At 43.3% G+C, this 12,530-nt stretch overlaps 1 protein-coding gene across 1 annotated transcript in view; it reads right to left on the bottom strand.

Moving 5' to 3' along the window:
- The window catches only part of GAD2 (glutamate decarboxylase 2), a 67,399-nt gene that overhangs the window by 6,991 nt on the left and 47,878 nt on the right, over positions 1-12,530 (bottom strand). The window contains exons 12-13 of the mRNA XM_057732047.1: positions 7,767-7,845; positions 4,352-4,501 (exon numbers count right to left, since the gene is read on the bottom strand). Coding sequence (XP_057588030.1) covers positions 4,352-4,501; positions 7,767-7,845 — 229 coding nt within the window. The remainder of the gene's footprint in view (positions 1-4,351; positions 4,502-7,766; positions 7,846-12,530) is intronic.

Here is a 12,530-nt window from a genome sequence, read left to right as displayed (position 1 = left end):
GGCCTTGTCTCTCCAGTCTTTAACTCTTCAAGGTGTGTCTGGGTTTCCTTTATAACCAGTTGTGTTCTGTCTTTTGTGATGGTCATTGGTGCATTTCCTGCCTGGAGAGCTGGAGCCCCCTGGTCCCATTCAGCACCAGGCACGATAACAGATGCTCAGTATCCACTTACTAGAACAAATGAATATTTTAGAGAGAAAGGGAATATTCAGTCACTCAGCAAAGAGTGGCAGACATCCATTTCCCTTTAATAGTTTTCTCCTGTTATTTTTTTCCCTTGGCCATTTGCCAACCCCTCTGCCATCTACATTTTAATTACAGAGGCCAATCAGAAAAAACTCTAAGGAAATCTGCCGATTTGCATAATCATATACAAACACAAAGGTTTTCGGTGAAAACTCAGTAGTTACCTATTAAGCCATCACTGCAGGCCTAAAACAGGGGATTCCTTTTGAGGTTTTTTGTTTGTTTGTTTGTTTCTGTCTACCACTGAGTTTTAACCACTGAGGAAATCTGTCAAGATGAAAAATAATCATCAAGTCTTAAGCTTCACTAATAAAATGCAGACCAAATAAAAGGTCTATTGAACAAGAACAGAGTTGATGGCAGACACAGTGTCTTTGCCAGGGAAAGACTTACAAATCACACCACCACCCAGAACACCTCCTAGCATCCCACATCAGGAGGCCCAGTACTTTTTTCTGTATTAATTTGCTTCAATCAAGTTGTCTCGGATTTAACATGATGGTCTTCAGTGCATTTAACTCCGTTTGTTATTAACAGGTGAAAGAAGAGTAATTTATATTTAGAACACTATGTGTCATGTGGTTTCTCTTACTAAGGAGAAAAGGTGGCTTCACTGGAACAGTGTATTTTGCAGGTGTATCTGATGAACGCCACTTTCCCCCACATTCCTCTTCCTCCCCATTACAGCGAGGCCCCTAGGAACGAACAAGTTCCACTCCGAGAGCACATTCCTAAGTCCAATGTGTTTGTAAGTCCAACAAAGTTAGCCTAGGTGCCCAACTAACACAATCAGCTATATAGCACTGTACTGTAATGGCTTTATAATACTTTTCACCCAAATAACACATTAAAAAGACAAGCACAAAAAATAGTACCGTACAGTAAAGTACACAAGAGGACAACCACTTCTGGAGGATGCACACACGTGACAATGTACGCCACACATGTGACAATGTACGCCAGACACGTGAACTACCTTATGTGATTGACAAGCAAACGCACATTCACAGCTTTGAAAGTCTGCAACTCAAGGTTCGTATGTAGGGGACTTACTGTTTTGTTTTTGCAGATGCAAAATAGAATGACATGGCCAACTCTCTCGTGGTTCTTCTCAGGAGAGGGTGACTTCTCCTGCCCTGGCTGGCAGGACCAAAGAGTTAGGGGGGTCAGAGGCTAATTACCCTCACCTTTGATCTGGACTGTAGGGCCGAGCTTATTACTTTAATAATTATTATCATTTCATTTTTTTTAAATGCAGCTTTCAGTTGAAAGCCAAATGGACGTTTCTGGCCTTTAGATGTCTAGATACTTATGAGTTTGTGTAAGGAATTAAAAAATCTATATGTGTCCATGTCTTCCAAGTAACTCAAATTCTCATTTTTAGTTCTCCACTGTTATATATTTTTGCATTTAAGTATAAAGAATGTGTTGACTTTCATTAATTATAGAGTTATCAATGAGTCTTCATTTTTGTTCACACCTTATATATGAATGTTAGAAAATGAATTATTCCTTTACCCAAATGTGATGAACATGAAATCATTACTTTAAAATATTTTAAATTCTGGGTGATGATAGTGTATTATATTAAACTATTTTTCCATGCAAAAAATATGTGTCCATAAGTTATGCAGCCACTGTGATTTTTGTCTTTCTATCTCTCTCTTTTTATCCCCTCTTTTGGTGCCTGTATTTCAGCCCTTTAGAAATTGGATCCTTTGCCTTTATTTCAAGCTTCATTTGGTCCTGCTGTTTAATTCACACCTGATATCCTCCAAGTGGTTTCTCTGAGAACCAGCCGGCTGCACCACGCTGGCAGGGAGGCTTCTGATGGAAAAGGAGCAGCAGGAACTGATGAACCGTGTCAGAAACATTTTTATGTAAATATAGCTAATAATCATCATCTTAATAAAAACACCAGGGGAACAAGAGACAAAAGAGTGATACTGAACAATATTTAGAGACCAAGCTTTCCTCAACTTACTAGCTGATGTTTACCTTTGGTATTTTATAATTCCCATCAATCAGTGAAATGAAAAACCTGCTCATTTTAAAACAGTCTAAGAGTTCACTGATAATCTACATTCTTGATTGATTTATTTTTGCCAAATAAAAGTGTTGTTGCCAACAGAATGAGTCTCGTCTTGGGCAGTGGGGACCAGATACCTGTCCTTGTCGGGCTCTCAACTTTCAAAAGAGGAAGAGGTCCCCTGCTCAGCTCAAGGGATTTCAGCTCACTGATCTCCCACCTTTATGGGGCAATAACTCACCTTGGGCCTCACTCCAGGTAACTGCCTGATCCTTAGCAACACAGAGAAAACTCAACCAGGGCAAATACCATTTTGGAGGCTTGCTGGAAGACTATGTAGTCCAGCCATCCCTGGAAACCATCTAAGAGTTATTGGTGCATTAAGCAAGACCATCTGTCTAGTTAAACTGCCCTTTTCCAGGATGGGTTTAAAGAAGATTCAGAATGAAGTAAATCAGAAAGAGAAAAACAAACACCGTATGCTAACGCATATATAGGGACTCTAGAAAAATGGTACTGATGACCCTAATGGCAGGGCAGGAACAGAGATGCAGATGTAGAGAACGGACTTGAGGACATGGGGGTGGGGGGAGGGGAAGCTGGGACATAGTGAGAGAGTAGCACTGACATATATACACTACCAAATGTAAAATAGATAGCTAGAGGGAAGCTGCTACAGAGCACAGGGAGATCAGTTTGATGCTTTGTGAAGACCTAAAGGGATGGGATACAGAGGGTGGGAGGGAGGTTCAAGAGGGAGGGGATATGGGGATATATGTATACCTATAGCTGATTCACTTTGTTGTACAGCTGAAACTAACACAAGACTGTAAAGCAATTATACTCCAATAAAGATGAAAAAATTTTTTTAAAGTTAAAAAAAAGAAGATTTCATAAAATAGTTATCAACTGCACTGCTTCACTTCCACGTCCCCTCTTTTTCTTGTTAGCCGTCCACCTCTCTGAACTGTTTAAGGCAATCCAGTTGACTTTGAACAATTTTATAGACACCAGCATATGGATTGGGTGCTGTGCATTTTACACAGACCTGAGGAAGGACCCATTCTGTGGTCTCATCCAGCGAATCGAGTTATTTGCTTGTTCCTATGGGGCTGAACCTGTCGCCTCTTTGCGGAGGCTACTTAGAAAACTCAGAGCCAAATTTGTGGACCATTTCCCAAACACACAGGACCTCAGGGCATGCCAGCTTCCCTCTCATCTCTCCCTTTGTCAGGTTACCCTCACGTACTCTTTTAACAGTTGGAGTTTTCTAGCAGTTGGGTTTTCCCGGCATGTCCCCGTTGGCTCTGGCCACTGCCACCTGTGGGAGATCAATAAAACCAGGTGGAAAGTCACTGAGTGACATGTAAGTTAGGAATCTGGTCAAAACAAAAAATAAAAATCTTTGACCTTTTCACCCTGCTTACATGTAACCACACACGTATGCTCTTTGAAGCTACGATTAGGTCCAGCAGGTAGCACACACCATTAGTTACAGAGATCTGGTCCTGAGAGGGGGGTGATTATCCACAGTTAATCTCTGAGGTAAATAGAGAAACCAAACCAAAGGAGGTCACTAGGTAGTTCCAGAATTTTTGAAAAAAGCTTTATAACTAGAGATTACCCTGTGAAATGTCAAAAAAAAGCTATCACGTTGGGATTTTTTTCCTTTTCCTTTTTGTTCTCCAAACAAAAAGTTTGCACTTAACCTGCCCAAAGGATCGATCACTGGGTAAAAACCAAGAGCTGGGACAAACACAACCCTGGACCACCTCTTAGGAATCCAGAGGTTCTGCTGTAGGAAGCAACATGGATTGGTTTTTCAGATGAGTGAGCGTTAGAGGCAATCTGGCTTAAAAGAAAACACATACACACACACACACACACACACACACACACAATGGGTTTTCTTATATTCTTGTCCACGTAGAATGCAGATAACTAGATCTAGGATTCGAGAAACTTAACCTTGGGTAAATAATTTTCAATTTGGAAATCAATTTTTCATGTCATGATAAGGGTCACCAGATGCAGTGTCTGTTTTTCAGTCAACATTCAGCCAGTCCCGGCATGCTCACCTTTGCCCTCCACATTAGCCAGAGTTTAAAAACATCGACGTGGCGTCCGCACTGTAAGGCCTTGTCTCCGGTGTCATGGGACAGGTCGTAGTGCTTGTCTTGCTGAAAGAGGTAGGAGGCATGCATCTGGTTGCAACTCTGCATCAGCCCCTAGAGGAGAAGAGAAAACTTAGGAAACTCTACTAACTTTATCAGGTATTCTATTAGATTTACATTGTGGTGGAAATTAAGGAAAAAAGAAGAAAAAGAAAGAAAGAAAAAGAAAGAAAGAAAGAAAGAAAGAAAGAAAGAAAGAAAGAAAGAAAGAAAGAAAGAAAGAAAGAAAGAAAGAAAGAAAGAAAGAAAGAAAGAAAAAGAAAGAGAGAGAGAAAGAGAGGGAGAGAGAGAGGGAGGGAGGGAGGGAGGGAGGAAGGAAGGAAGGAAGGAAGGAAGGAAGGAAGGAAGGAAGGAAGGAAGGAAGGGAAAAAGAAAGAGATACTGAATATTCTGGAGAAAGAAAACGATAAGAATCAAATGAGGAAAAAAAAAACAAGGCCAATATCTGGACAGGATGGGCTGTTGTGATAGGTCAACTCTAGGGATAAATGGCTCAGGGTCAACTGTTACCAGAAGTTAACAACAGGGCATATAGACACTTTTACTCTGGTTTTTAAGACAAGTTATTTATTTATTTTTTAATTTGTTGATTATTTTACTTAAGCTTTACAATACCTGTTATTGTGGCTGGTTACTAATAATTCCCATCTTACTGATGAGACTGAATCTCAAAAACTTTAGGTAAGCTGCTCTGAAACTTACACCTAGAAATGGAACAGTTGGGAAGTAAATCCAGGTGAGGCAAATTTCAGTGAGAAGGCATTTATGTAAAAAAAAATCACAATCAGAGATATAGTGTTCATTGGGAGAATATCCTGGTGTTCTGGTTTTGTTGTAATCAAACTATTTTGGAAACACTTTGGTTTTGTAAAATATTATTAGTGTGATTCTTCTACTATTTTGTTCATTTTTAGTTCAAGTAGTTTATCATTTAGCTGTAAGGGCTTGTGTTCTTTATGGAAATCATAGTTTTTAAGACAGTTCATTGCTATCATTTTTACATGCTAAAATCTAAAAGAAAAAGACATTGCTACTCTGAGGTCTTCAATAGTGAATATTTCTGACTTTCAGACATCACGCTCCTCTCTCAAGAGTGATTAAAGCACTGAGTTTTCATACTTATTTGCTAACAGTAGTTACAGTGGAAAGTTTTACTGTCAATGACTATTAATTTGCCCTTGCACCACAAGTTTACTATGGAAAATGGGTGGCAAAGTGACTGAACTATTCCAAAGACCAGTGGATGAATCATGTTCTCTGACTAAAACAGCATTGTCAGCCTCCCCACCACACTGCAATTTGTCATGGACCACAGGAAGCCTTTGATACCTTGGTTATCTACAGGGTAATTGTGATTTTACAGAAGCTTTGGCATTTACTTTTTTCTTTTGTGACTCATGACAAGTGAAGAAAAGACTAAACTGTGATCGCTTCATTGTAGTTAGAAGTGAGAACCCTTTTTAAAAGTTCTCCAAACTAAAACAAAATGCAACTAAAATTCAATCTAGGTCCTGAAAGACCAGACTGAGTACCCAGATGGTGGATAACAGAACTGGGTCCAGTTCTGTAGTCTGGAATTCACATTCAGTGGAATTCATTAAGTAGTTTTTTTTGAGAGTAGTGGAAATTCAATACAATGTAATTATAATAGAGCAATAGAATGACATTGACTTGGACTTGAAGACCAATAAGACTGAAAATTGCAATTGGTGCACCTATTTTGTTTCATGGTCATAGAAATTTGGCACCATTTTCTGCCAGCCACACAAGCTCATGACTAGGTGCCTTCAGTCCCAAGGGAGACCACCCAGGGGTGTGGAAAGATGGACAGACCAGACCAGCTTCTACTGGGACAGCAAAAGCAACTCAAAGCACATGACCTCTAAAAGGTGGGACAGCACCAGTCTCATTGTACAAGAGGACAAGTAAAAGTCACATAAAAGTGAGAAAATATCCTGATTCTGAGCCATTATATCCCCAACTATTTAAAATACATGAGTAGCTGCTGGTAGTAAAACAGTTGCTGTCAAAGAAATTCCCCTGGTCAAAGAAACTTCAGAAAACTATCATAAATACCTTCTTTTTAGATGTTTATAATATATATCAGCAATTGAAGGCTCTGGTATGTCCTGAAGTAATGAAACTTGTTTTTAACTCTTTAAGCTAATATATCCCAAGCTTTTTGAAAACCAAGAACTCTCATCACAGAATACTTAATACCATCTTATAGCATGTACCCTTGGACCCCTATAAAGGAAATGCTGTCAGAGCATCGTAAACTCTTGGATTTCAAAGGGATCCTAGAGCTATAGAGCTATTCATCTATTCCTTCCCCTTTCTCCTTCTTCTTCTTCTTCTTTTTTTTTTTTTTTTTTTTTTTTTTGCCACACTATGAGACATGCGGGATCTTATTTCCCCGACCAGGATCAAACCCACACCCCCTGCAGTGGCCGAGCCAAGTCTTAACCATTGGACCACGAGGGAAGTCCCTATTCCTTCCCTTTCTGTGTCTCCATCCTCTTACTAATGAGCGGTTGTCCCGTCTCCATTCAGTCACCTGCCCTGAAAATGAATTTATTCCTGCATTAAGTCATTCATCACCGGCTGGGCAGCTTAATTGTTAGAAAAGCATTCTTTTTATTGACCCCACGTCAGACCTCAAATCCTGGTAATTCTAATTGTGCCATCAAAGCTGTCCCATCCAGTGTTACTAACCCAGCTCCCTGAAGCCTCAAGAAAAAAAAGTAAATTTCTCCCCCTTGAGTCATTTGAAGGCCCTGCCCTCAGCCCTTTAAGTTAAATCTTTTTTAGATTAAACATCTTTAGTTTTCTTCAACCACCCCTCTTCCACATTGACTAATGTTCCTCACTGTTCGAGCTCCAGTTTGATGGGGTCCCCTATACGATTTGACACTAACCTGAGCAAACCACGCCACGTGTGGTTTAACCAGAGCCCAGTGGGGAACCGCCACCTCCCTCATCCTGAAACTCCACTTTTTTCATCCCATTACTATTGTTTGAATGATATTTCTCTCTTGACCCGCTGTTGACCCTGCAGAGGACAACCAAGTGTCCTACAGCTTTTTCACAAGTACAATTTAGCCATGCCTGGAACACGCCTGTCTTGTCTAGTCAAAATATACCATCCTATTTGGACATAAGAGCAGGACCTTACAATTATCCTCATTAACAAGCTCCCCTTTGGGGGTTGCGGCTCACTGTTCCAGCCTGTAACATCATCATCCTGATTTCATCACTACACACATTTACTCTATCCATCCCCGCCTACGGACTGGCCCACGAGTCAGGAAAGACATACCTCTTCCCTCACCAGGAGAGCAGAGCACTGCAAAGGGACGCCCATCATCTTATGTGGGTTCCACGTCACGGAGTTGGCCCTAAAGGAAACAAACCGCGTTAAGAGGCTGGCACCCGTGATGGGGTCAGATCACCAAGACCCTGTGATGGGCCGCAGAGCTCAGGGTTCTGGGCACTGTTTCTCAGACTCCAGCATGGCATTAATTTACAAAACAAGAGGTGGACTCTTCAATCTACAAGCTTTTCTTTGTCTGCAGAGACGGTCAGCGAGGGCTAGCAGCTCCATTCAGCCTTCACGGTGGCCTGAGAGCCTCTCTGAGTGACCGGGATTATCTAGTCCCAGGTCCCTCCTGTGGCCACCACGGAGCAGGGCGCCACGCAGGGGCCCTCACATGCCTGCGGTGTTCCTGCTTCTGACACAACTGCAGTGCCCCGGAGCTCTGAGCAATGGCTCATTCCGCTGCTGAATTTTGTTATTTTCCCAACCTAATTCCTCCTTCTTCCCATTCGATCAATTACCAAATGTTTCAAACGTGTTTTTTCATCACTGTTTCTAGTTCATCCCCTGCTTCCATCTCTTCTCTCATCCAGAGATATCCTTCTGGTCCGTGGGGGAGATGTGCTATGGCTCCTATAGCGGCTTTCAATCTATTTTGTTCCAACACGCTTGATACATTGAATGCTCTCCCATCAGTAATAGTGATTCTAAGCTCAGGGGGTTATGATACTTGAAAAGCCTAAACCATAGTCCTGGTTCAGAGTCCTTTAATAATAATAATTGTTATTATTTTAATCTGGGTATGTTGTCTTAACGGATGCTTGGTTTCCATTTCACCCTTCACCCGGTATCATCGTTATTTTCTAGCTCTCTTTGTGGCCTTCTCCTCTTTCCTTTTGCCTCCGGCCTAAATTCCAAACCGTGGGGTAGAGCTCATGGCGTGCACGTAGGTGACCCCAGGCCAGGCGTCCAGTCTTGAGTCCTGGCAGTTTCCTGTACCACCTGCCATCACACCAGAGTATGTTTTGTTCTCAGAAAATTCTATTCTCACACTCCTGGGTCTCCTGGTACAATTTCCTCTTCGTGGAATGTTATCTCCCGTGGCTTCACTTGGTTAAATCCTACTTATTCTTTAAGGCCAGGCAAGTATTATCTCTGCAGCCTTCTTCAACTTCCCGCTGGGCTGCTCCAATCCCCTCCTCCTCTAGTTCCTGGGAAAGCAGCTGCTCAGTTCACGTGAGTCTCTGTGCATGTCTTCTGAGACACTGAGAAACCTTGAGGATGAGGCTCAGGAACATGACCTTGGCATGAAGAGACTCACAAGAGGCAGGAAAGTAGTAGAACCATCGGTGACAGCTGCCTCCAGAGCGCTGTGCATTGCTGGCCTTCCCCTGGCTGAGCCACAGAGCGGGGCTCACCCTGCCGCCGGCACTCCAGGTGTGAGAACCTTGGGAAGAAATAATATGCTGCGAAAGGTCCCATTCATTTAGTTGATGAATGGCGGTCATCGGCTGGCCAGTCAGGGAACACTTAGTGGCCTGCGGATCTTATCTGAATCCATGAACAGTCCAGCTCATTGTCCGGTCTTTCTTTAGCTTTGACATTGGCTGTCAGATATGTTGGAGCTGGGGAAAGAGGCAAAGGCAGTTCATGGCCAGATGGCTACACCCCTGGAGAGAGGACTAAAAGACTCCATGAATAATAAAGGAACTGGTATCGAAACGCTCCTTCCAGGAAAACATCACCTTGCTCTTTAGGATGACCCCGAAGTCAAGAAACCTTGGCTCTGAGCAGGAGGTAAACAGTGGTTAAGGGAGGGGAGCTTGGGAGCTAGACAATCTGAGTTTGCATCCATGTTCTATCTCTTCCTAGCTGTGCAACCTTGAGCAGGTTACTTAACCTCTCTGTGCCTCAATTTCCTTGTCTATAAAAGGAGAATAATAGTAAATTGTTTGGGTAAAGGGCTTTTAACTGTGTCCAACACACAGTAAACATTAAAAAATAAGGTTGGCTCTTGCTACTGATTCCAACTCTATCATTTACGAGCTTCGTGACACGGGTACGCACACACCACGGTTCTATACATTCTGTAATGTTCTATGCTTCATGCCTGATCCTGAAGAAACTCAGCTTTCTCGAGAATGACACCTGACAGAGAAGAAAACGGCTGTTCTCCACGTCTCTGACTGAGGGTGTTTATTTCTCGGCAGTGGCCCATTTGTCTTTTTAGAGTAGAAGCTGCCAAGACCCACATGGATGGGTTACTGAATTCTCTCAGAGGAGCTGCCTCATAAAGGTACAAAAAGATGCACAGAGTGATTCAAGGACATGGCATTAGCTTATGGGAGAAATGCTGGCAATTTGTGAAAAACAGCTTCGGGTTCATTTTAAAATGTTTTGCTGTGGAACTCAGTCCTCTGTGACTTTCCGTAAGTTGCAGAGAGCTGAGACTGTAGGGCTGCTTTGAGACATATCCCAGTGCCCCTATTTGCACTTCAAACTGAGAAGACCCAAATGAACTCGTTAACTTGCTCCCCCGCCACCATCCTTCCAGATCTTTTCTCTTTCCTCTGTCCTGGACCTCGATTCCTCGCACCATTTTCCTCCCAAGCATTCAGCTCTCAAACCTCAGTGTTTGGTTTCATTCTCTTTTTTTCCCCTCTTCTGACATCACCACTTGCAGTTTTTTAAAATTCTGTATAAAGCACTTTATTCTGTAGTATTGATACTTTGGTGCTAGATGTGTGTGTGTATGTGTGTGTGTGTGTGTGTGTGTGTGTGTGTGTACAGTGTATGAGAATCACTTGGAAAATTTTGAGTGTTCACATGCTAACTATATTTATTAAATATTTACTATATGGCAGGTGCTGCCCTAATTGATTCACATGGATTAATTTATTTAATCCATACAACAGTAACCACGTGAGGTCACCAGTTTTATAGATGGAGAGACACCTTGCCCAAGGGCACACAAGCAGCAAGTGGGATTCAAGCCATTGCCTGTCTGCAAGGTCCTTGCTCTAACCATGACCTAATGCCACAGGTATTCACTCAAAACCCTGGAGAGTCTGAAATGTTTCCTTGGGATGTGACTGGTATGTGTGCATTGAAAAGTTCCCCAGGCAGTTTTGACATACTCCCAAGATGGTGGTGTTAGATTTTTTTTTTTTTTTTTTTTGGCCAGGCTGCACGTCTTTTGGGATCTTAGATCCCAGACCAGGGGTTAAAACAGGGCCCTCAGCATGAAAGCTCAGCGTCCTAGCCACTGGACCTCCAGGGAATTCCCGATAGTGCTAGATTTTTGATGTAACTTTTGAGAGAAGTGTTTTACACACAACAAACTAAAGCTAGCTCAATCAAAGACGTCTCCAAAAAATGTCCTCCAACTTTTCAGCATGATATACAAAACTGTAAAATCTGTCAAGGAGGAAACTCTCTGGAAATTCTTAAAATATTAGAAAGTACAGCAAGGCAAAAAAAAAAAGTATTATATACAAATTGTGTTTCAGCATTTTGTAACATCTGGTGTTCTTCGTGTAATTGGAATGTGCTCTTTCTATATACACATGCAAAATATTTCAGAAGCAAGTGAAGGACACAGAAGCACCAGTTCTTTCAACTACACTTGAAGCACAGGTCTCTGATCATGCACCCTGCCCCGGATAAAGCAACTCTCCCGGCTTCACCTTTTCCTTTCCCTCCCTGCTGCTGCCGCCCTGGTTCCCAACCTCAGCATCTCTCCCCTGCACTGCCTCCCGCACCTGGGCCTCTGTGATGCCCCAGTAACGTCTAGTCAGTCCCGGCCTCCATCTCCTCTGGAATCCAGAGTGGCCTTTCCAAAGCACACGTTATGCCACTCCTCTTCTCAGACCACTACTACGGGTGCCACGGCTGGGCCTCTGTAGGCCCGGGAAACGGAAGGCTCTCCGTGTGTAATAATGGCTCACACAGCAGTGATGCTCAGCTCAGCTCAGCTCAGGGATAGACCTTGATCTGGACTTGGCTCTGCAGGCAGGCCCTCTACGGAGACTCACCGGGCAGGACTCCTGGGCCCTCCACTAGCTCCCTGGTCACTGCCATGAATCCATCTCAGTCTCCCACCAAGCTTGTCTGAACTTTCCCCAAGGACCCTCTCAAACCTCCGCGCCCCTGCTCTTCACCTTCACACCCTTCTTCCACTTCTGCCTGATGAAGCTCCAGGGCTCACCCCCGGGGGAAGCCCTCCTCTCCTTTAATAACCCTGTTTAGAAGGAATGAGCTGTCTCTCGAGCCTTTCATTCCTCTGCCTTGGATTATAATCCATGGTTGACTGCAGTCTCCCTAGTAGATTCTCAACCCCCTGAAGCCTGGCTTCGTATCGTATCTGACTTTATGCCTGCGCCGTGCCTGGCGCTGCGGCTTGCCTGTGACAGAGGTCCGGTAACTGATGAACTGAGTTTCTGAACCCCTGGCTCTCAGGGGTGGGAGTGGGAGCAATAACTGGTAATTCGGCAGAATTGGTGCTGGGACCTTCAGCTCGGCCAGAAAGTCTTGAGCGTGGACCACAACAACGGGTTCTTCCAGGGACACAGCAGCCTGCAGCCAGAAGGGATTAAAGGAGGGTCTGTTGACAGTGCCCAGAAACATACCGCGGAGTGCCGGGGGTCCTGGCCTCCACAGCGTCCCTAAATAGCTTGACAGAGTTATCAGGGAAGAAAGGTGCTTTCTGAGAATTGGGTTGATTCTTGAAGGGGAGGGCAGGCGAGTCTCCAGGTGCTCGTGCCATTT

This window comes from Hippopotamus amphibius, chromosome 4, assembly GCF_030028045.1.
Source record: "Hippopotamus amphibius kiboko isolate mHipAmp2 chromosome 4, mHipAmp2.hap2, whole genome shotgun sequence".
NCBI classification, from domain to species: domain Eukaryota; kingdom Metazoa; phylum Chordata; class Mammalia; order Artiodactyla; family Hippopotamidae; genus Hippopotamus; species Hippopotamus amphibius.
The sequence above is the reverse complement of the archived record's forward strand: the minus strand, read 5'-3'. Positions and strand labels throughout refer to the sequence as shown.